This window comes from Glandiceps talaboti, chromosome 5 (genome assembly GCF_964340395.1).
Source record: "Glandiceps talaboti chromosome 5, keGlaTala1.1, whole genome shotgun sequence".
In the NCBI taxonomy this organism is placed as follows: Eukaryota; Metazoa; Hemichordata; class Enteropneusta; family Spengelidae; genus Glandiceps; species Glandiceps talaboti.
Window position 1 is genome coordinate 15,467,443 of NC_135553.1, and position 26,088 is coordinate 15,493,530.

The following is a 26,088-nucleotide window of genomic DNA, read 5'->3' on the forward strand; positions in this document are numbered from 1 at the left end:
GTCTGTAAGCTATACATTGTAAAAATGTATAATTATGTATGCCAAAAAAAACCTGTTTCTGGTCTTCACGCACATCACTTAAAATACCCTCACATAGGTCTTTTGTGTGTGTGTTTGTCCAGCTCATACAAAATGCAGATCCGTGGGGAAACACAAAAATAACCCTCCCTACTTCAGTGAAGACAACTGCAGTGCCAATCATGAACAAGCAAATGGCATCTACTCCACATACACACTTGTTCTAAAGTACCATAGACCCTCCACCAATATCGGTGGAGGGTCTATGAAAGTACTAAATGTAGATGGTAGACTGAATGACAGGCTTGTTGAGAATAAAAAAATAAAGCTAAATTTTAAAAATTCCACATCATTACACCATTTTAGGCAAACTCTCCTGACCAGAAACAAATTTTTTTGGCCATATATATATATATATATATATATATATATATATATATATAACACAAGACACAAGAGATAAGTGTACTAATTTTAAATTACAAAATTCCAACTCTAGTTGAAGATCTGTGATATAAGTATACAGTAGTTTTCATTATAACTTGGCAAATAAAAAAAAATAAAAAATTCCAGACTTTTTTCTCAAAACACTATTATGTCTAATGGAATAAATCATTCCCTGTGTGCAATTCACAATCTTCACTAGCAAATGTGTCTGTCTACTATAAAAAGTGTGTAAATTCCCTGTACAGCACCTCTTTTCATCTATCTTGTTGAAATCCATGAAAAGCTTAGATGTCAGTGAAGAATTTAATTAAATTAGAAATCTAGGCCATGTGGAAGGTATTTGTTAGAATGTGTATTACCTTTTAGAGTTCTGGCAAGTTTTTAAGTGTATATTTCAAATAAACAGTATCAAAATATTTCTTGTTCTGATGAGTCAGATCTTTTCTGTTCTGTCTACAAGCTGTGCTTGATATCTCTAAAACTCTCTTTAATCTGTTTACACAACTCTGACAGTAATGCAACAGTGTTTGGATAGATAGTCATACGATCCCCTTTACCAGCACTCTCTCTTCGAAATGTAAACATTCATACATTCTTTAGTGTTTTTTTCAGCTGTAAGGTGTACTCAAGAAAAAGATGACATTGTCCTTGACACTGCAGTAAGATAATTCTGTTCATCACATTCCATAACTGGGCATTTTCCCGGAAATTCCAACAGATGGCATATCATCATCCTGGATACCAAGACTCTGCAGCACATAAATGATACTATGTTAGCTTTATATGAAATGAATGATAGTTAGCTTTATATCAAATAAATGATAGTGTTAGCTTTATATCAAATAAATGATATAGTGTTAGCTTTATATCAAATGAATGATATAGTGTTAGTTTTATATGAAATAAATGATATAGTGTTAGCTTTGTATCAAATAAATGATATAGTGTTAGCTTTATATGAAATAAATGATATAGTGTTAGCTTTATATCAAATAAATGATAGAGTGTTAACTTTATATCAAATAAATGATATAGTGTTAGCTTTATATGAAATAAATGATATAGTGTTAGCTTTATATCAAATAAATGATATAGTATTAGCTTTATATCAAATAAATGATATAGTGTTAGCTTTATATCAAATGAATGATATAGTGTTAGCTTTATTTCAAATAAATAATATAGTGTTAGCTTTATATCAAATGAATGATAGAGTATTTTCATAAATTACGTATGCACAGGTATAATAATATCATTCCTCCAAATTTGTCTTCATTCAGCCACGAAATAATCATAACATAAGGGTTATGGCATAACTCATCTGCTATTCGTGGAAACAAGGGCCCTTAGGTCATTCGAACTTTACTCATTTTAATAAAGACAAATATTGGGGAATACTATCGGAGTATTCCCTATCATGTCTTTGGGAATACTGTCGGAGTATTCCCTTGTGTGTCTATCTATATGGTTGACATTATACATGGCAGCAGGAATGTTGATGAAAGTCGCTACCTTTAGCTTTCTGTTTCCTATACTAAATTTCAAGATGAAATTTTTATGGTTGATGTAACATTTGAGGAAGTTCATGTGAATTCCAACCTCAACTGTGTGGGGTGAATTTCAAGCATACAGATATATGATACGGTGGTAAAACTTTGAAAGAGCTAGAAATTAACTTGATATACTTTTTTGAAAATCATTCATGGTTTCTGTCATTTTATTGAACCTAGCTGTAGTATGCATTTATATCTGGAATTTTGTGTAATAATTGTCTTAACCTTTTAACTTTTTAGTATCTTGTTGATGTTTGGGATTTCCGTAATAACTATGTCTGACATTTCAGTTTTCTTTGCCATTCCATCACATTATCAAACTATTCACACATTATATTGTAATAACAACATGGCACAACTCAGGGGAAATATGGGTTTACAACTTAAAAGCCCACTCTATATTACTATTAAAACTTAGGTGTGAAAAACAGTTGGTTGGCAAAGCTATAAAAAAAAAAGAGCTGCTCCAGAGTAAACAAATGCTTCTATGTAACCCTTATGGCTCCACTGATGAGATAACAGTAACCCTCTTCAGGTCAAGTCCATGTACAACTAAAAGACAGTGGGCATGGCAGGATTAATAGTTAATGACCCGGGATTGAAACATATCCCTTAAACAAAACATTGTAATACTTCCAGCACATCTATGCAATGGAGATATTCTCTACCTCATTTATATTCAATACCACAAAACAAAAATGCAATTTCCAGACATAACAAGGTTACCATCAAAAGGAAGCGGTTTAATAACAGTCAAGCTAACAACCATCATTAGATTATATCCCCATGTAGGAAGAGGAAATCTAACAGCTGATTTTATTCTGAGTGGTTTTGTGTAATCCCCTGATGTTCATCTCGCTCTGGGACTACACATAGCGTAGGCATACTCCATTTGACAAAGTGATTAATGAAATTTTCACAAGACATAGCTGAATAAATTTTCCATAATGTAATTACATAATGTTATCCTCAGACAGTAATTATTGTAGCCTTACAGTCGTTTTACATTGAGACATATCCTCAAGTCAAAAGCCAAGCTGGCATTAGTCTGCTCAAAATGAATTTAATACTGATGTCATTTTTATGGCAACCCAGCTTATATCACTGTCTAACACCTAAATTTAAGCTTCACACAGATTTTTGAACTGATGCTTCATTCCTGAAAATCACTCAAATCGTTTCATTTTCTCAACCAAAGATATACAAAATTATTTTGATTTCAGGAAATGTAACTTCTACGTAGTACAATATTTTTGACAACATACAGGAAAATAATGAGATATTATTCCAAATATTTAGCCAAGGAAAATGCAAATAAACCTGAGGGGTCTTGTTACTATGAGTTGCTAGACGAGCAGTGACAAACCTACAGGTCACATCTTTTTACTGGCTGAATGAAGAAAAATGTGAGGAATAATATATAATATAATATAAAATAATATAATATAATATAATATAATATAATATAATATAATATAATATAATATAATATAATATAATATAATATAACACAATATAATATAATATAATATAACATACCTCTTCTTGTATAATTTATGAAAAATTAGGAAAACTAATGGTAATTTGGAACATTTTGACTCCTAATTTTGAGCACTGTAGAACCAGTGACAAAGACACTGGTTGTCATGATGTAGAATGACCAGTATAGTATGATACATAGCCATGGATACATTAATCAAGGCAACAATGATAGACTTACCTTTTGTACATATTGTGGATTGACCATTATTTCTTGATCCATTTGTTTAATTCTCTCATCTAACTCAATACACTTCCTCATCTGTCAATGAAGCACAAAGAACTGGTCATTTCAAGTGAATATTTATTTACTATCTAACTCGATACACTTCCTCATCTGTCAATGAAGCACAAAGAACTGGTCATTTCAAGTGAATATTTATTTACTATCTAACTCGATACATTTCCTCATCTGAATGTGAAGCACAAAGAACTGGTCATTTCAAGTGAATATTCACACTGTTACGATAAATAAAAATATGTTCTAATACCATATAGAAATTGCTTAGTGTAATATAAATCACATTTGCAGCAAATGTATCATTTATTTTTATTTAAATTATATGAGAGCCCTGATCATATCATCTTTATGCATCATTAGTTCTCTTCGGATTCAAAAGTGTCCATTCTGTATTTCTAATTACTTTTGACATATCTTCCATTTTAGTAGGCACTTATTTAAACAGAGTTTCAAGTATTTAATTTTTGAGTTATGCAGTAAATACTCATTTTTGACAACAAATATGGCCGCCATATCACAAACAATGTGATGTGCATATGTCCCATGTGATATGTGCCAAGCGTGAATTAAATTGTTGAATATTGCAATGGATGTGTTCCAGATGGATGCATGCATGTACATATTAACACACACATGCACAAATGTACATATACACCAATATATACATGCATAGTTCTCAGGGGGTGGGTGGTATATGGTGGTATTTATATATGATATGACTGGCATGACCAAATCTGAAAAGATTAACTGCAGCTATATGTACACGTTGTATACACTAAATATCAAAACAATGAGTGATTGCTTGATAAAAACAAAGTCAGCATGTACACAATATACATACACCAAATACCAAAACAACCTAATGAGTGATTCCTTGATAATAGCAAACTCAGCTGACCATGGTTGACAGATGAGACACCAACTGACACCTGATAAAATAACAGCTTCGATAAACGTTTAGAGTCATCAGCAAAAAACATTGAGGCAGAGTTGGGTAATCACCTGATGATACATTCCTTTTCATCATAGCGAATTAATTGAGCAGACATTGTGGCACGCAATGAGCTATCTCAATTAAATATCAATCCTACTGATAAAATCTTTCTTCTGACATGATGTAATTTTAATATTTTAGCTTGATTGGATTTGCGATAAAATACTTCATTTTAATTCAGTGTATATAAGTTCAGAGTACATGTATGTACTTTAAATTTGGATTAGCTGTAACTAGGAGTATTATTTTTTTTTGATCAGATAACAAAAAAATAATTCATTTACAATTGTAAGAATACCAGTAATTAAACATTGCCCATGTTAATTAGACGTCGATTTTAGTAATAATGTAACAGGTAGAAATTATGATAATGTTGGGGTGCTCATTTTAGGGTATGTAACTACAAGTCAAGTACTGTGCTTTGACTAATTCCATATCATGTGTACAGCTACACAAATATGTTTACCAACAGGTAATTCAATATTGTTCAGGTGTATGATATTAATAATAATGTTAACAATAACAATGTTAGTTTTTATATAGCGCTTTCCCACTCAGTGCTCAAAGCGCTTTACAATTATTACCCCTGGCTCGGCTCTATATTGGCACAACTGCCCTTTATATTTCCTTAACTCCCTGGGGAGCATACACTCCATTGCAGCCTTTATAAGCACATAGGATTAAGTCATTAAATCTAACAAAACAGTTTCAAAAAAAATTCCAGTTGAACAGAGTTCTTTCAGAACAGCCAAATTGTTATTTTTCATCACCAAATCGTAAAATGGTTACTTTATGCAAACGTGATAAAGTTACAAAATAAAGAAACAAATGTACATATGTCTTGTGTAAAATGTAAAATATCATACCAGTGTTATGTACAATAACCTGTTTTGACCTTTGACCTTAAATATCAAGGTCAATTAATTCCATAATACATGAGTATAGGAATTTGCTTTTGCAATTCACTCGGTTATTACCGTTAACATCACACATTTATTTATCTAACTCTGATGAAGACTGTGAATAAACATTGGTTTTTATTAAACAGCCTTGTAAGTTAAGAGCCTTGTGATTGGAACCAGTTGTGTTATCTTGCATCTGTCAAACTCTATAGACATAGAGTAAATCTGCATGTAATACAAGTTTTTTTGTACAAACTGGGAGCTTTTACGATAAAAGAAATTGTTCCCATTTGGTGAAATTTGACAAGATTGCAAAAATAAAGTGATGTACACATGCTGACATAATAACTTAACTTGTTGGGGCAGTACCTAAATCTCAATAACAGTAAAAAAAAAAAAAAAAGTAATGTCACTAGGAACATAAAATTTGTAAGCATTTTAAGTGCTTAAATCATCCATAAGCTATCAAAATGTATAAAGTAACAATAAACCAGCCATAAAACAAATGATTTATAGTATGTGGCTTAATTAGGAAATTGCTAATGAATCCAACCAATTAATTATATGTCTATATATGTCCCTTTATATAATGATCATACCAACTTTGTACATTTACTACCAATTAATGTATCTATATAACCTTCCTAAGTAATCTATACTTTATATATTACCATTATACTACTTTGAGGGGGTGCCTTTATTTCGCTAGGAAAAAAGAATATGTTCAGAGAAGGTCAATAGTTGTCTGCATCCACTATATACTTTGCTACAATCACCATAGTAACAATAAGCACCCCATTCACCAGGAATTTTGAAGTTTTACCATCTCATCATTGCTATAGTAAAACTGTACCTTCATTATGTAAAACCCAGTATCAAGGTCAACAGCTTCAACTTTACACTTTCATTCTGTACAAACTCAGTATCAAGATGAAGTGCTTCAAACTTTACACTTTCATTCTGTACAAACCCAGTATCAAGGTTAAGTGCTTCAACTGTACACCTTCATTCTGTAAAACCCAGTATCAAGATGAAGTGCTTCAAACTTTACACTTTCATTCTGTACAAACCCAGTATCAAGGTCAAATGCTTCATGTGTACACTTTCATTCTGTACAAACCCAGTATCAAGGACAAGTGCTTCACACTGTACACTTTCATTCTTCAAAATCCAGTTCAAATCTGCCCAGATTATCAGCAAAAAGTTTTTAAAACGTAACGTTCATTTCAGATTCTAAGATTGTACAAGCATGTCCAATTTATCATCCATTATCTCATTTTGTTTGAATGTCTATTATGTCTCTAGGGAAACCCATCCATCATGAACTTGTCATGTATGGATGAATCCCATACTCACAGACACCATGAATAAAACACAGACAATTCCACTATTGAAGTATATTACATCCATTGGATTCAAATTATTACAGATTATATCAATCTTTCTCGCCTAATAAAATAAAAATAAATAAATGCAGTTTCAAACGAAAATAGTGCCAATGGCATTGTAGCACAACTGTTCTGCTTATGTGTCATTTTGTTATCAAAATATTTATCCACTTGCCAACCATCCCTGTTGTTATCTTTGCTATATACACCATCATTTCACTGTTGCTAAGACTGTGGTTTAGTTGATAGCCATATATGTTAATTTTTTCTTCCGAAAAGGAAGAGATGTATTAGTTGGTGAAAAGTCTGTGTGTGTGCGTGTGTGTGTGTGTGTGTCTGTGTGTGTCTGTCTGTGTCATCGTTTTCTCCAAAACGGCTAGCTTATGAAATTTGGCACAAATGTTCCGTTGACTAATGGCAAGAACTGATTAGGTTTTAGTAAAAATCACATGAATATTAATGAGCAATTTGCATAAGTAATCGATCGATCATTTGGTAAACCAGGAAGCTACGGTACAGATATACATGCCGTTGTTCTACACTGAGAAAGACTCTGTTTTCAGGGGTTTCAAGTGTTTGTATTGATATTTTCGTTGAATCTGAAGATTATTACATCAGCAAGGAGTAGACTCAGGGGTTGCCTGATGTTTGAGGGCACCCCGTCACGGCGTACCTTACAGACTAAGCAAGGAGGTGAGCACTGAAAATACACATCATCTGTAAGCTTCATTGCAAAAATATACAGTCACGATCGTCTGCTCACTTTACACCTTTCACGCATCTATGATTTGGAGCAGATGGTGCGTCTGTCAATCTCAATCGAAACAAGAATATATACACTTTACCCAGGGACGAAGTAGGGCAATAATACCTTCACTGTATTAAAGTTGTTCAACTGTTACGATGCATACCATGAAGTATGTAAACTTTCTGATGCGTAATAGCAATGATATGCGGGTTTAAATTTCATTCATTATTTGCCGTGGAAACGGGTGTACATATCCCGGGTATGTAGGGGATCACGAAAGCTGAGTGCAGTCGAGGATAGCAAGCTCTCCTGGCATTTGAACAATGTTTTTTGACAAATAACTATCACTGGGACTTGAAAAAATCACAGATGTAGAGCTAAATTTCTTGCATAAATCATGAAATTGCAAGACTACCCTTACAGAAGGCATTCAGTTTAAATCTGGTTTCATGAATGTTTTATTCATTTGCCTATCCATCCCGGTTATATCTTTGAATTATACATCATCATTTGGTAATTGCTATGGGCATGGTCTTGTTGCTAGGCATATGTGCATTCACTTTCATTTCTGGATGTTTATCCGCTTGTCTATCAATCCCAGTTGTTATCTTTGCAATATACATCATCATTTGGCTGTTGCTATGAGTATGGTCTTGTTGCTAGGCATACAAGAGATCACTTATTGGAGGTTTATTCACTTGTCTACCCATCCCTTTTATCTTTGCCATATATACACCATCACTTGGCTGTTACTATGGATGTGGTCTTGTTGCTAGGCATATAGTGTGACTTTCTGGATGTTTATCCACTTCTCTATCAATCATGTTATCTTTCTAATATATACCATCATTTGACTGTTGCTATTGGTGTAGTCTTGGTGCTAGACATACATGTGACCATTTATTGGATGTTTATCCACTTATCTACCCATCCATGTTGTTATCTTTGCTCTTACACACCAACATTTGATTGTTGCTATGGGTGTGGTCCTATTGCTATGCATATTTGCACACATATTTTGAATGTTTGATCACTTGCCTACTCAATCATGTTGTTACTGTTGCAAAATATGCTAGCCATCATCAACAAACCCAGTTCTATTTTTCAAGGGGCGAGGCTGGCTTCTCTAACTTTTTATTTAAAGGTATGTGACATTCCAAATAGGATTGTTCAAAAACACCACTACAAGTAAATCATACACACTACATATTTATCACACTCTAAGGGAGTAAACAATGAATAAACATTAACACTATATGGAGTTTGTATAGTGACTTAATTGTGCGTGTAATTTAGCCATAAAATAAATCTAAATACAGTACTATTTCAAGGTTTATTTTGAGTTCTTTCAGAGCAGGCATTTTTCCACCGTACATGCCGTAGGAGGTAAAATTGTGGATTAGGTTAGAATCCTGGAGTGTAGAAGAGAATCACGCAGGGCTTAGCTTAATATGTTTTTGATCAGTATGCGATGAAGAGTAGCATATGATGGAAAACTTAGCATGCAACGCATGTAGTTACAGAAATATAATTATGATAGTGTTTTCCCCTGTATGTATGGATAATGGCAATATTAACATGCAAAACATGCAGTCATAGATTTTAACTAAAGTGTTTTTATCGGTAAATATGACTAACGTAAATCATGTTACTAATTACAAGGATACATTCCACATGTGTTAATTACTTTATAATATCCATCACATCAAGACATTTTTAATATAGTTACATATGTACTAGAGATTACTTGCTCTGGTGCATGTGCTTACAAGTAGTATGTTCACTGCAGTGCAATACCGAAAACATTATTACACACCTGCATCTAAATGATATGCAAATGAGGACACGATCGTTTGTTCTACAGAAAGGCATGTGATCGCATAGTATCATTTTTAAAGAAATTTGTTGTTTCAGATAAATATATAATGTAATAATAACAGAACCCCATGCCATGTGAGTGTCAGTGTTGGTACTCTGGGATATTTACACTCGTGCTTGCAGTGCTTTCTGCTGCACTTTCATGTGCTACGCTTGTCAAAGTACTGCTGCAGAGAACACAGCAAGCACTCATGCAAATACCCGAAGTACACTGCACTTGCACTTGCATGTCATGGCATTGTCATATTATAATACATTATATGAATTTATATCACTGAGTTGTTCGTTCTTCCAATCATTCGTCATCGTTATACATTTATCTTTGCATACACTCTAGCTATTTTACACGATCTTAACCAGTAATGATCTGATTTGATTTGTCTTTATTGATTGCATACATCCCAGGATATCCATGTCTAGTCTATCTAATACGATCAATTTAGTCTGACTATACACACAGGGTTCCATACACTTGGCCTGTGACAAGGTATGTGGAGCGAGTTGGTGGTGTGGTGGTGGTGGTGGTGGTGGCATCAGAAGGTATATTGAATGTGCTACAAATCTTAGTTTTACACTTTTAGGGTAAAGGCACTCAAGCCTCATGAATATTCAGTGTGTAACTTGAATATATTATTTCTGCTGACTCCCATGATGCAATAGCCCATAGCAAAGATACCCTACACAAGATCAACTTGATGCTTCTCTGAAATAACAAGTAATTGTAGAGGTAATGTAAAATCATGAAATGACTCTCCAGAACCCAGTTTATGAAAATGTCTCATTTCCTGGAGTGGTGTTCCCCTTCAATGTCATGCATAGTAGCCTCAATGATTCACAAACAATCTTAAGTAAAATCTGTTTCCTTTATCTAATGCAGTTTTACACACAAGGGGCATTCTTTATCTACTTATTCTTAAGTTATATATAAAATAAAATATGTTTCCTTTTCCCAAATAAAATCTAATCCAGAGTTTTACCCACTTACTCTTAAATAAAAATATGTTTCCTTTTTTCCAAATAAAATCTAATCCAGAGTTTTACCCACTTACTCTTGAATAAAAATATGTTTCCTTTTTTCCAAATAAAATCTAATCCAGAGTTTTACACACTTACTCTTACATAAAAATCTGTTTCCTTTTTCCCAAATAAAATCTAATCCAGAGTTTTACACACTTACTCTTTAAATAAAATGTTTCCTTTTCCCAAATAAAATCTAATCCAGAGTTTTACACACTTACTCGTACATAAAAATCTGTTTCCTTTTCCCAAATAAAATCTAATCCAGAGTTTTACACACTTACTCGTACATAAAAATCTGTTTCCTTTTCCCAAATCAAATCTAATCCAGAGTTTTACTCACTTACTCTTAAGTAAATCTGTTTCCTTTTCCCAAATAAAATCTAATCCAGAGTTTTTACACAAAAGTGCATCCTTTATCCTCTTAATCTTAAGTAAAATCTGTTTCCTTTTCCCAAATAAAATCTAATCCAGAGTTTTTACACAAAAGTGCATCTTTTATCCACTTAATCTTAAGTAAAAATCTGTTTCCTTTTCCCAAATAAAATCTAATCCAGAGTTTTTACACAAAAGTGCATCCTTTATCGACTTAATCTTAAGTAAAAACTGTTTCCTTTTCCCCAAACCCATGTCTCTTGCTGACACAGTGATATGACCTGTCATATGATACCACAAGCCGATTTGCTATTTACAATGCATAGAGTATCTTGACTGGTATCATGTGTTATGCATACGGACAGGAAGTTTAGATAACAACTCCATTGGGAAATCTCACCAATATTCAAAGATGTTTAAAGAATCCTAACGAACAAGGCAAGCTGGACTCTATATACTTAATATTACTAAGATAACTAATGGAAGCCTATTCAATGTAATCGGAGAAGCTGAATTCAACCATTTAATAATCACAGCTGGTAACAACGGAAAGAAACCAAAGCTGCACTGTCAACTACTTCCATGTAATATTTTGTTTTTAAAAGGGAATGCTTTTCTAATACATTGTGATTTATCTCACACAAGCTAGGGAAAGAATACATTCAAAGAAGGGTCAACAATTTACTGTATAACATTCTGACTGAGACGCTATCCAAATATGGAATATGGTTGTCCAAATATGGAACATTCTTGACTAAATATAATTTCCAAATAAGGAAGATCGTTGTCTGAATATGGAATTGTTGTCCAAATAAAGTACATTCCGGTCTAAATATCATTTCCAGCTACGGAAAATCATTTTCTGAATATAGAATATTTGCAAATAAAGAATATTCATGTCTAAATATTATGTCCAAATAAGGAAATCGTTGTCTGAATATGGAAAATTGTCCAAATAAACAACAATCATGTCTAAATATTATGTCCAAATAAGGGAAATCATTGTCTGAATATGGAATATTGTCCAAATATAGCTTTCTAGATAGATCCAAATACTGTATGTTAAATCAGTGTCTGAATATGGAATGTTGTTATGCAAATATGGAATACATCACATTTGTCACATTGGTTCAATCATAGTTGTCACAAATCACTATAAACTACATCTTAAAGTGCCAATCTGAAATTAAGTACTATTTCGGCTATGTTTTATATAATAATATAATATACATGTAGACATGTAATTAAAACCAAGAGTAAACCAGTGTCAACATTGTGTGCTTGAGTATGCACAACAAGGCTTGAAAATATGTCTGTATTTTCAAAAATATTTTGGTACCCCAAAAAATTAAACCTCGGCGACTGTCATGTTTATACCATAACCATATCTGAATACCTAGCAAGAGTTCTTAGATTACATAGCCTGTCTACATCACAGTCTGAGAGTTTTGCTTCACTTCTCACTAACCGATTGTAATGCAATAAAAATGAAGCCACTATTGTGAAGTTAACAGCAAATATAATTTACATACAGGCTCATATGAAAGTGTCTACAAAACAGGCATGCTTACAACGGACGGCCATTGGGTGTGTGGTTATATTAACAGCTCGATACTGATAATATTACAAACGGGTTATTGAGGAGAGAAACAACAATTGCTATATAGTCTGGTTATTATAGACTATCAGTTGCTTGACAAGATTCAAGATGCATCTAGCAGTTGCAATAATACAGAAGTATTCTAGAGAATGACACAAAAGTAATCAATCAAGAAGCGACATAGTTGCAGACTGAGCTCCTTCATCATCCTGCAGTAAGATGTAAAACCTTAAGTTATTATTATTTGTCATAGGGTAAAGCCTTTACTGTCTCCAAATCGACTAAGTAGACTGAGTAGAACTATTTGATAAAACCCAGTTTATCTATTAAGATTTAATACTTCTGTGATAAAACTTTGATTCGTAAAACCTAATAAACTATTATACATAGCAATTTAGGGATGACATTAGTCTTTCCTAAAAGTACATGTAATTACTCAAGAGTGCATGATCTGAACTTCCAACAATAATATGAACGACATAATATACTTTTATTTCCAGTAAAGTGTTTGTAATCATATTGGATTCTACGGACATACTGGATTCTAACATGGCTTAATTTTGATATCATTTTGACTTCTATTTCAAGGATTTGTATGGTCAGATCTTTTCTTGATTTGAACTGAGAATAAGTTGGAGTTTTCTTCAACAAAATAATAGCAAGAGTTTAAAGAGTTTATTTCCAAGGCTCATCCTATGTTAACTTCAAGAAAACATTGTACTTTTCTTGAACAAGGTACAGTGTTCTCCCTGAACAAGGTAACAGGGGCGCCGCGCCCTCTTGTAAATTCTTGGCGCCCCCTTGTAAGTTTTGACGAAAAAAAAAATGAATTGAATATTTTTTCAACAAACGGGGCAAAACGATTTACTTCTCTCGCGGTTTCGCTACGATCTCATGGTCGCCATTTTGGAAAGTCAAATATCTCGGTAAAGAGGCTACTGTCACTGATGTCAAACTTCGTGCGAATCACATTGAATTTCACGCATACTTTCATCAAACTTGTCATTCATTCTATAGCTTTCAAACAGTCAACATGTCTTTCCTCCGTCATTTAGCTCAATGAAGATCAGGAGGTACACGGAATATTTTACACGTCGGCCCTTTTCAGGGCGAACTTGAACTCAGATCGTGGGATTGTTTGCATGTAAACACACACTTTCTCGAGTTTACGGTACAAAAACAAAATGAAATGCGAAACTTTGAAAGGCTTGTGTTGTTCACCGACACTACTTAGATGATACTAAATAATATGTCACTAAAATGAACAAAATGGTACATTCTAGTTCCTTAACTATTTATTGAATTGTAATCGAAACGAAAATGGGCTAATATTTTCGTACCCATCGAACCACGATCGAACTTACGGAGATATCGGGTGAGATGCGATGGCCTCAACACAGATAAACACGTGGTGTCAATGTGGGCGATTCCATTGTTCATGGATAGGTGGGCCGTGACAAAAGTCTCGGAACGGTCTGTGTTTACGTGTACACTAAATGTACTACAAAATCTATGGTTTTCAGAGTCGCTGTGTCTATGAATTACTTCTCTTAATATAAAAACACGCAAGTAAGATTTTCCATGGCTACGTCAGTATTGAAGTTGAACGCTAAGTTCCCCTCTGTCCCCTCCCTTTAGTTTAATAGTTCGGACGTTGCATGTGTCGTCATAGTACAATCTTTGACCTTTCAAAATCTTAGTGAGTCGTCGTAGCAGAAAGTTTTGTCGGATACCTGTCCCACTTGAAAACTATGTATTCCGATTCCTTTTATTTCATTTTCTTTTGATTGACTTCATTACCACCCATAGTGACACGAAGCGGTTTCGCCTTCTTTCAAAAAAGACCTGTGCTAACTGAAACTGCCATGCCGTATTGTCACCGACTATTTTTGTTTTCGTAAAAAAAACTGAACATGCTGAAGAGAACTATATCATGGCTAGGCATGTCTTACAGTGTGAGTTTTTTTTGACGTGGGAGCGTGACGTATTGAGTGTCCATTTGAACATGTGCAGCTGTGTTTGGCATGTACTATTAATTTTCCAGTTAGACACAACAATGGCAACAAAAATTGCAACATTAGTGTTGCGTCTTTTTTACATTGACTGTAACAGGGCCAGGGTACAAGTTCGTTAGTGGTCTATAATAGTATTATGTATCAAAATAAAAACAATCGACTCTCACTCAGTATAGTACGATCGTCAGTCGAGGGGTATGGCAAATGTAACAAAATTCGTTGCGTATAGGATACGGATCGTTCGATCAAATATGCATAAAAAATTAATTTCCATTGCGTACGGTATAATACGCATGGTTTTGCGTCACCGCAAATACTGGTCCGTCATTCTGAGCAGTTCTCAAGTCCGGGAATTAAATGATAAATTTAATGAGAAGTCAACTAGAAAAGAGTACATTTAGACGAATTGAATCACTATGGGAATATCAATAGATGGACCAAATCTGTTTACTTTGAACAAGCAGTCACCAATGGGGAAATTACAAAGACAGGAGAATTCTCACATAAGTGAGACAAGTTACTCAGCTGTTATGCATAAAGGCAAAGTTATCTTCACCCTTATGTGTTTGACTTTTGTTTGTTTTGGTAGTGGTATGGTGATGATGCAATGAAGCTCTTGAAAATGGATTTCATTTTGTAGTAAACACTACAACTGTCCTGAAACATCTTGAAATTTGCTGCAATTTTTTACAGAAAGTTGAAGATTTTGTTTTGTTACACTCTTTCAGCATTTGTGTTAAAATGAGCTATTTGAGTAACTATATAGGACAAACTATTAAAAAACTATTTTTTTGACACAGGTAAATTTGGCTAAATTCTGTCACTATTTAAACATTAAGATATCAAAACTCACTTTGACACTTCAGTTGTGTTGAAATTCACATGATTAAAGTGGGTTAAAATGGCTAAATAAAGTGCCACCAAAAGCCACCATTTCAAGATGCAAATTGCAAAAGTTCCTAGGCAGGAGGGGGGACACCCCCCTCCTGACCACCCCCCAGCGTGCGCAAAGCGCACGCAGTGCTTCGCTCCGCTCAGCAACAATTCCCCCCTCTTGTTACAAAATCCTGGGGAGAACACTGAGGTAACAGCAAAGTGTTGTGACTTTTATTTGTGAAGGGCATATGCCATTGATGTGATAAATGATAAAATGAAAACAATACCTACCTCGTCATCCAAATGTCTGAGCATGGTAGAATTATCATATTTTTCAGGACTGTCATGGAAATGGACCATTCCATCTTTTTTATTGATTGTAGCGTATATCTCTCCATCCTCTATCTGCAAAGTACAGACAAACATTATTACTCTTAAATCATTACGAGCATCGTAGGAACCCTCTCAGTACCTGTGCACATGTGAGATTTATGGAACAATGAAAAAAAGTCACAACTTCCTGCAAGAGGAATAACATTTTACATTTTAATTTCCAAAGAATTGTATTGTTGATGTCTGGAGGAAAGTTCAATTTGTATGTCTTCCAGTTTTAAATTTTTTTATGAGTACACTTCAAATCATGATTTCTGTGAAAGACTAATGAAAATGCCATCATCCCTATCCATACCATACTAAACTCTTTCTCTATACCAATATTGGGTAGATATTATGAGGTTAATACCTAATATTAGATAACATAATAAGTGATATTTCGCATTAAAAGTCATAAAGGAAGATTGATCTGGGCATAGGTATATCAGGCCTAACAAAAAGAATTGTGCGTTCCAATTATGCTCAATTTTAAAATAGATGGGTTAGGTAGATCTTTTATTTTATTTTATTTTTTTTGAATATTTTTTTTTCATATGTGAGTGTCTAGTTCAGGTAGTTATGTTTTCCGTTGTTTTCCCATATGGTTTATGTGTTGTTGGTTTCTTCTCATCAGATGTATAGCCATTACAGATTGGAGGAACAGTTTATATTGTCTTTTTAAGTTGATGTCAGTTTCCACATCCACTATTTCTTGCGAGACTTCACAATGTTTGCAATTTTATTACTTTTTCTTGAATACAATAAATAAAACGTTTAGGGTCGGCAGTGATAAACTAGGTGGGGTCAGTTAACCAGAACCAAACAATTTTTTTTCTAGGCCTGATATAAGGCAGACTTACCATATGAAGTACATATTGCTCTGCTTCTTTAGGTCCTGGTAACTGACATCTTCTTGCAATATCACCTAATGATAATGTCAAAAATGTCTGCGGACGAAGACAATGAAGGAAAGATTAATGGATAATTGGATAAATGCTGTACAAAGGCAATAAAGGGTTCATACATGGATACATTGTCTAAATGTTGGATATACAGGAATGATGGTTAGAATATGCTTATCAATATCCATGAGGGCGACTCTTCAAATTACTTTGTTCTTTCTAAAGTAAGACATTTAAATGATGGGCAAGACTGGCACTTGGCCTAAAAGTATGGCAAAGGTGATATCTTCTCGACCACATGACATCCAGGTGTTTAAATTAACCAAAAAACAACTTAAGATAGTTGGACTGATACAGAGGTATGGGAAGGTGATGGTGTAGTTACACTGATACAGAAGTATAGGAAGGGTATTGGTGTACATATGTAGACCAAAGCTATCATGGTAGAGAATTGAAAACATGGAGAGATATCAACTCACCTTAGTTAATCTTTGAATGTTCTTTTTATATAGTGATGACAAGCATTGTTTTATTAATCCCATGTTTTGATCCTGAAATCAAGAATGAGATTGTAGTTATCAACATTGTTACTTAGCTACCAATCTGATTAAAATCTGATGTAGAGAACACTTTATTTTTTGCTGTTATGTTTACTCTTGTGTGAGCGCTTGTTGCATACATCTGACACAACACAATAGGCATTCCCGTATCAAATCTAAGTGCGGAGTGAATTCACTCAACGAATGAGAATGCATAATGTGCCAAAACGTACGGGTACAGTACTTCAAAGTGCTCTGGTTGAAAAGAGAACAAGCAGAGAGTGTAGATAATGTTGTTATTGTTATTGTTTGGTGGTTCACTTTCTTTCAGTTTCAATCAAACGTTGAGTGTTATATTGTAAGATGGATTCTGATTGGATACTCATAAGTACGATTTGGTACAGGAAAACTATGGTATTGTGTCAGATGTATGCAATGAGCTCTCACAAAAAAACAGACAACAGTAATCGTAAAAGCCAAAAAGAAATCGCGAAGCATTCTCTACATCGGATTGTAATCAGATTGCTTAGCTACAAGCCTATATGAGAATCCCATGACATATAACATTAAATTATTATGACAGATGAAATTATTACCATAGGATATTGACTGAATACACAATTTTCAGCTTGGGATACATTTTTACTGTTTTCACTGCATAGGTGTCTTTTCAAATTGAAAGGACGACCACTACATTTTTTCCTCCACTTTCCTTATATCTTGTTTGAAATAAAATCCTACACAAATTAACAATTGCTTTATGCTGTTTGTACAGTACATACTTCGTTGTGTCCTTATCGCATTGACATGACGACTTTTTCATGCAAACGCAGGACATCAGACATAATCTGATTTCATTTCAAGAAATAGCTACTGAAATGTATACTCACTCTTGTGTACTGATCATTATGTTTAGCCACTATGTTCCTTAACTCATTGGGACTATTAGATGCATATGCTGATGAGAACTCATGGTAACTCTGACTCAGTGGCTGTAATTAGAATAGAAAAGAAATTCAAAGGTTCAAAGGTACAACACAAATAAATTATAACTACATTTGAATATTGTTATCTTGTAATACACATGCATGCCAGTTATGCTATATACCAGTTGTATACTATATTGCCTCTGTTTGCTAGTTACGCCATATACCAGTTGTACACTATATGGCCTCTACTTACTAGTTACCCCTTACACCAGCTGTATAAATTATTAGCCATCAGATTCAGACCTTGCTCATAATCATCAACAATAACTATGTTAATTATTTTTCAATACAAATTGTTTCAAAATTCATCACAACTACTTCTGTTATACAGACATTTCTTTACAAATATTGTACCATTAAACTTAGATATCAATCTCAAATTTAATACTCAAATAATCCAAAAATAGAGTTTAAAGTGGATGAAATATTTCACTGTTGATTAATGACACCATTATTACACATTCCATTCTGCTAGAATTTCCCAAGTGCGTTGTAAACTTGATATACTCATGTTGAAAGTGTCATCATGATGACATGCTCTATATGTACAAGTTGCCCATAGAGGGCTCCCTTCATGATCTGAGACGAGATAAGTTGTTGATTTGCACATCCCTCTTTACCTATGCTATATTGAATTCTGTGGTCTATTTGATACTGAGAGTTGTATGATCTCTTTTGAGATCTACAATCTTCCTCAAGTCAAGGTTCCTTTTATTTTCACTCTTCATGCATGTTATTGCATTTACTTCCAAGACAAAGACTTAGCTAGTATACATTGGAAAATATTAGATTTTAACAAATTTCATTATGACTGGATTATCAAACCTCAGTAAACTGCTCTTCATGATACTCAATATTACATCTAACACTTAGATTTTCAGTTAAAGTAGGATATGCCTTAAAAATACACTCTTTAAACTTTTGCTGTTACTTTCTTCACGGAAAACTCCAACCTATTCTCGGTTAAAATCAATAAAAAAAATCTGGGGTCATCGTACAAATTTTTGTAACAGAGGTCAAAATGTTATCAAAATTTAGCCAATTTAGAATCCAATATGGCCGCCGAATACTGTGTTAACGCTGTGTGGAAAATAAAAGATAGTTGATTTCTGTGAAAACAAGACAGTGGACCCAGAAAAGTCCTTTATTATTTCAAAATGACCAGAAGCAAGCTTCAATATGGCAAAGTCTGGAGAGAATTTAAGAAATTTGATTTTCAGCGAAATTCGTCCCTACGCACATTCCACCATAACACAACAATAAGCACAGGTCACATTTATTGTTTTTGTGGTAGCTTGATACTATTTATTTCAGTTCTATGATCTTTTGGATATCATTCTCAAAATTTAATACTAAAATGATTTTCTCCCTATTCGAAATTGCTCCTCAACAAGTAATATTTCACTTTACCTTCACAAACCTTGTTACGACCTGGGATGTATACTTTGGTAAGTTTACTATCTTGCCGTGAAGAATAAGAGAAACTAAGATATATTTTTTATAGGCTTCCAGCATGATGTGACTGACAGCCATACTTGGAGTGGTAATACACTGAAAAAAAAAGAAGAAACAACATTAACAGTTGTCAGTATTTCATAAACTTTAAATATGTGGAGAAACAGACTTCTTGTCGGTATTTATCTTCGCAAAGACACATAATAGCTTATAAACTCATCTTGTGCCACTTTTAATACATATTGAATCAAAATGGATGAAATTTAACTCTAGATATACACTACCAACAGAAAATATTGTCGCACCGTGTCTACACCATGATCTACCCATGTACATCATGATGTCGACATGGTGTAATAATACTTTCTGTCGGTAGTGTATATCAGAAATTTGTACACCCATTTGTATTTTACATGAAATGTTTTCTCAGATGTATATACATCAATTTCAGTCATATAGCTGAAAAGATTAGGATAAAGATGTAACTATCCATGTACAGTTACTTTCTGGGTGTTACGGTAGTCCCTTCCTCCTTCCTAAATTTTTAGCTGTGAGATAGACCCTTTTGCATCAACGTCTGTCACCAGAGGGCGCAATTTATCAGCAAGCTTCATGTACACATTACACACAGGTATGTTGTCACTAAATGGTACATAGTGGTCACTGTCATCAGTGGCAGCAACAAATAGCCTTTATCATTGATCACTAATGTTTTTTTACTTTTAATACATGACCAATACTTACCACTTCAAAGAAATAAATTGCTCTGTCCCACTTTTTCAGGGCTGAATAGATCATGCCACCATAGTAGTAATAACAAAGAAAATGTGTAGCATCATATGCATCACCCTGGGGAATAAAAACATTAAAATATGTTAAATCAGAGATAGATATGTCTGTTGGGGTTTGACACTTCCATAGCTGTATACAGGATATGAGATGGAGACCTCAAGATCAAGAAAGTTATGCTCAGTACGGTGAAAGTGTTGTGGGGGAGATGAAAGCTTCTTTACAATTTCAATGTTGTTTTTGTAGACTAGAATTACTATTTTAAATCAAGGAAACAATATAAATTGAAATTTTTTGTAACAATCTATGCATCTCCTCTGACATGCAATATGAATGATACATGATGATGTATGTTGAGAATCATACTGTCACTAGATACACTGTATTGTACATATAGAAGGGGATTGCCAATATAAATGGACTAATTTACACTGTACTGTAGTAGGGGACTGCCAATGTACACAGAGTTACACTGTACTGTAGTAGGGGACTGCCAATGTACACAGAGTTACACTGTACTGTAGAAGGGGACAGTCAATGTACACAATGTCGAGTGGTTTACACTATACTGTAGAAGGGGACTACCAATATACATTGACTCAGTTACACTGTACTGTACTATGGCCTAGGCACTGCTATCATGCAGTACTGGTTTATAGTGTACTATAGAAAAGAACTGTCTGTAATACCAACATTCAAGAATTTCAGCACTGGTTTCAAACACTTAGATTGTTAGGAAACTATGACTTACCTCTTTACTAATCTCTGTGATATCAACATTCAAGAATTGCAGTGCTGGTTTCAAACACTTCGACAGAAGACATAACTGTACAAGGAAAATAGACACAAAATCAAACAACACAACAAACTAAATTCCACACTTTAAAATTCTATATTTCTATGTTTACTTACTTTTACAATAATAATGTACATTCTTTAAAAAGTTATCTCCTACATTTGAAAAAGTGTTAACAGCTCTAACTACAATTTCACCTCTAACACATACCTATAGATATAATGTCTACACTTCCTGATGAGCATACAACCATTAACCCATGAAGGGCACATTGTTATGTCCTTCAAGTAACATTACAATCTCTGTTGTGTCAGGTCCCCCTTTATGCAGCTCAGTTGACAGGGGTCAAATGGTTAGCTATCACTATCCCTTTTGGATTCACTCATTTGCAAAAACAATCATTTCAACATAAATATGAATTCCATATTTTCATATTTTTACAAATTTAAATATTAAAATTCAATATTAATATTTTCTTTTACTATCAGTGTACATTTAAAGAGAGAATAACTAAGATAAACATAGCATACTCATATGGTTCATAATCATAGGGCAATCACCTCTGAACTGCTAACACCTGTGAATGGGTCATAGGGTACTTGCCCCCTGAGCTGATACACCTGTTAAATGGGCCATGTGATGTTCCCCTATCCCCACCCCCAGCTGGAAACACATGTGAATGAGTCATAGGGTGCTCACCCAATGAACTGATAACACATGTGAATGGGTCATAGGGTAGCCACCCCCTGAACTGCTTATAAATGATCCCTTCATGTGTACAGTTTTCAATATTTTTTTTTTTCTTCACATTTTCAAATGTATATCTTTTATATTCTTAACATTAGTATTATTTCATCTTGCACAATTCACTTAGAACTAATAGAAGACTAGTTGATACAGTGTCACAGATGTTCTGTTATGAAAAAGTTGAATACATGTAGACTGTACCTGACAAAGATCAGCATGAAGTGAAGTCAGCTGTGCAGGATGGGTCTGTATTTTAGATATGGCATTTGCTATGATATCAATTCCTCTAAGTGGTTGTTTCTTTTCAACCAATACTCTAGTAAGATGATGAGCTAGCATAGCATCTGTAATAGGAAAAACACAAATTCCTTACATAGCTATTTGTAATGGATTAAATATCATTAGTGCTACATCTTTGAAATACCTTTTGTGGCCCAATTATTAACAGCCATATTATCTTATGATTTAATATCAACATTTCAAATGTGCTTTGTTTCAAATTAAATTTAGTGTATTTTAAGAAATGCACAACAGGGAAAATTGAAGGTCATCAGTGACTTTTATATAAGGAATGCAATTTAATGCAGATAATCAAAATTAAAGACAGTATTCTAAAAATTCTTGTGATCTATTTGGAATGTTATAAGTGTAATTTTTCAATTTCCTAAACACTTGCATATTAAAGCAAGTAGTAATATTCATATCTCAATCACTGACAGTATAAATATATGAAAACACTGTGAAATGACTGCTAGCCATGCCCTAGAATTAACACATTATACTTACAACTGTCTGTTGCATATCGTACTTGTTCTCCGTTACAAGTAGCAAAGAATAATTGAACTTGAGAAAACAAAGTCTCAAAGTCAGGGGCTGAACTTGCTGGTAATGTAAACTTGACATTCCTGTAAATAAATAACCAATGCAGAGATTAGTACTATGGATAACATCCCCAATTAATCTTCTTTCTCCCTATGGGTATCAATTTGTACACAACTAAGTACAAGTTCAGAGAAAGAGGATTAAAATTCCTCACTGCAATAATAGACAAACTCGGGGTCACTTCTTTCATGTGATCATCCTAGTTTAATCAACATTCCTTGTTGTGACCAGTTTAATTTGATCTGCACAACATAAGCAGCTAAACATCATGAGTCTAGGCAGTGTTTTGTCATGATGTGAATGATATGCCAACAAGACGCTAAGTTGTTGTCCCATTCTTGTCAGCTTTGCTTAGAGGAACATGGGCCAAACTTGAGATACTTTTCCTAATTTTAAAATACTTACATAAAACCCATTTATGATAATTTTGCCCTGAAAAGATTACAAATTATTCCTATTCTACATGTAGCATCGATAGGTTTACATAATGTGTATTTTTCTACAATCCTGAGGTCAGTGGTACTTTTTCGGTGCAACCAAAAAAGAACCTCATCGAATCACTTATTTGGTTTGCCTGACTGTGATATGTCACAGTTCTCACAGCTTCTAGTGATGAACAGATATCTTGCAATGTGTACAAAATGTGTCATTCTTCATATCAAACAAAAATATCTCAGTAAAAATGTTCGGATGATCGGGTCAATTTCTGTGTTAAGTCATATCCTAGCTATTCAGCTAACTCTTGTTACTTTGCTTGTAAACAGTTATATGCAAATCAGATCCTTCAACTGTTTCCTTGCAAGTATGGAGTAAAACTGTATAATCTCTCTTGCTGAAATCACATTGTGAAATATTAATATCTGATGACGGTAGTTGTGTAAAAAAAAGTACCAAAATGCATAAATCAGCTTTGTAGAGATCTTTAGTATCATGTAGTTATTGTTAGCCTAAAGATTCATCATTGGCTTTCTTAAGCTAGTGGTCATATCCAATGCCTACAATGGTGCCGTCAATATTTTACTTTCATGAAGCATTGGCTAGAAATCGAGTGCAAATTCCTGGTGGGATTTAATTCTACTCACTGTTTTAGATAACATCTGTAGCATCAACCCATGATTACAATCAATGAGTAGGGTGAATTTGGGCAATGTAAATATAATGATCATATTTAATGATCACAGGATCAATCAATCACAAAGGGATAGATTTCATGATGGACTTAGACTTTTCAATGTGGGGGCTGCAACATTGCTATTTGAAATCATAGTGTCATAGTTATAATTTCAGGTTTGAAGACATAACCATTAGCACCGGTCATTGTACGCTTTGCATATGATCATTATGACATTAGTACAACTTGTAATACACAGCCCAAGATGAGTCTCAAGGGTAATTTGTTGTCAAAACATAGTCTTGCATGCTCCTATGTGTCAACAGTACAAAGTGGGGCATAATGTATAAAACCAATCAGGTTCATCTGGGGGGCAAACACATCAGATATGACAATGACACACTTACAAAACAACTAGGATACCAAGTGAATGTAACTGTGGATCTAGGGTTCCCAGTAGATTATCTAAGTTGGCTGCATTCTTAGCTAACAGGTCTGTACTTCTCCTGATTTCTTCACACAACTGAGAAAAGTTTCCTAGATAAATATATAAACAAAATATATTGTCAAGGTAAATAAAAAATTCTACATTTTCTATCATGTAGATGTTGGAGGGGAGGAATTCCATTTCAAGGAGGATGGGTACATTCGTTTATTTGAACGATTTGTCAGACTGTCTTCGCCATGATTGGCAAACACATCAGAATGGCGAGCGAAGTTTATGTGCCTTCATCACTCATGACATGCATCTCATCATCCATGGATCATGTATTCTATTCATTACTGAGACATGTACATCAACAAGCCGAAGAGTCTCAACAAAAAACGTTCGCCTTTGGTATAATTTGAGTAACTCACATTCAGAAATACCTCAAAGTAATTTCGCGCCTCTCTAATTTGTTCATCGGCTTAATTGGTTTTAACAACCGTGCATTAATGTAGGAGTACAAGGTATCGTGAACTCTGCGTCCCTGGGATGAAACATGACAAGGCAAAGTTATGTCCCTAGCGTGCGAAACTGATGTAGTCGACTGACTTCCTGTGTTTCATGTTTACATGCATTGTGGAGATCCAACGTCACTATTCGGTACATTTCTTATCTTGAGATTATTAGAAACTCTATATTTGTTAAGTTTCAAGGAATTTATTTTGTTTCCCTACCTTGTGCCGATAAAGTGCAGACAGAATTCACAAACTGCTCTAGAGGGGAAGCCATTTTGCCTTTTCGTCCTTATACCAATGCATGATGGGAACCAGAAGGGGGTGTTCTTATTTTTCACCGGAGGGCAAGACAGTTATAAACAATGTTCAGACAATACGGGAAAGTTCGCGATGATAATTTACGTCTAAGAGATTTGTTACTTAGACTGTCTTGCTTTCGGTTATAAAATTCAGAGTTTTGAAAGTTGTTTTTATGAGTTTAATTTAGGGACCGGCCTGTTTGTTTGGGGAAGGGTGCTAGTACTGAGATGGGGTGGGGTTGGAAGGGGGTAGGAGGTAATCCTGTGTTTTGAAAATATAAAGATGAATCGGGAGAAGATCATTGTGTTTTAGATGAGGGAGCCAAGTGGGGGTGGGTACAGGAGAGCCTCCCCCTTTTACCCCTAGAGATTTTTGAAAATTGGAGCAGTGTGGGGTGATTTCGCGAGGGATGCTCCCCACCCCGCCCCCTACCGCCCTAACAATTATTTTTAATTCAAGGACTAAAAGAGTGCTATCTGCATGACCTGCTGCTTTTGCAACATGTCAAAGTGACAATATAGCTGCATGCTATAACATTAAAATAGTTTATCATTATGAAAATATAGGATTCGTGGTACTAAGTCAGGTCAGTGTTCTCAATGATTTGATTCAATGGTAGTGTTTTGTTTGTTCCAGTATTTGCCAACTTTTGACAAGAATCTTTAAACGTTTA

General features: G+C 34.2%; 2 protein-coding genes across 2 annotated transcripts in view; one reads left to right on the top strand and one right to left on the bottom strand.

Moving 5' to 3' along the window:
• LOC144435139 (SUMO-conjugating enzyme UBC9-B) overlaps positions 1 to 26,088 on the top strand; it is a 177,195-nt gene that overhangs the window by 122,462 nt on the left and 28,645 nt on the right. The gene's annotated exons all lie outside the window — the stretch shown is intronic.
• Positions 567 to 25,395, bottom strand: LOC144435096 (COP9 signalosome complex subunit 3-like). Its single transcript, XM_078123654.1, has 13 exons — positions 25,335 to 25,395; positions 24,581 to 24,710; positions 22,967 to 23,085; positions 22,382 to 22,524; positions 21,389 to 21,463; positions 20,593 to 20,697; positions 19,804 to 19,944; positions 18,295 to 18,396; positions 17,345 to 17,416; positions 16,824 to 16,910; positions 15,883 to 15,996; positions 3,739 to 3,819; positions 567 to 1,214 (listed from the first exon to the last, which is right to left on the bottom strand). Exons 1-13 carry the CDS (start codon positions 25,387 to 25,389, stop codon positions 1,143 to 1,145), a joined length of 1,296 nt encoding a protein of 431 aa, XP_077979780.1. The 5' UTR covers positions 25,390 to 25,395; the 3' UTR covers positions 567 to 1,142.

Bases quoted from the DNA above. Each gene is read 5' to 3' on its own strand.
- LOC144435096 (XM_078123654.1), bottom strand. From the start codon at position 25,389: ATGGCTTCCCCTCTAGAGCAGTTTGTGAATTCTGTCTGCACTTTATCG. The intron at 20,698-21,388 runs GTAAGTCATAGT...TTTATTCCCCAG, and splicing joins TCACAGAGATTAGTAAAGAG to GGTGATGCATATGATGCTAC. The intron at 3,820-15,882 runs GTAGGTATTGTT...CTTCATTGACAG, and splicing joins TCAGACATTTGGATGACGAG to ATGAGGAAGTGTATTGAGTT.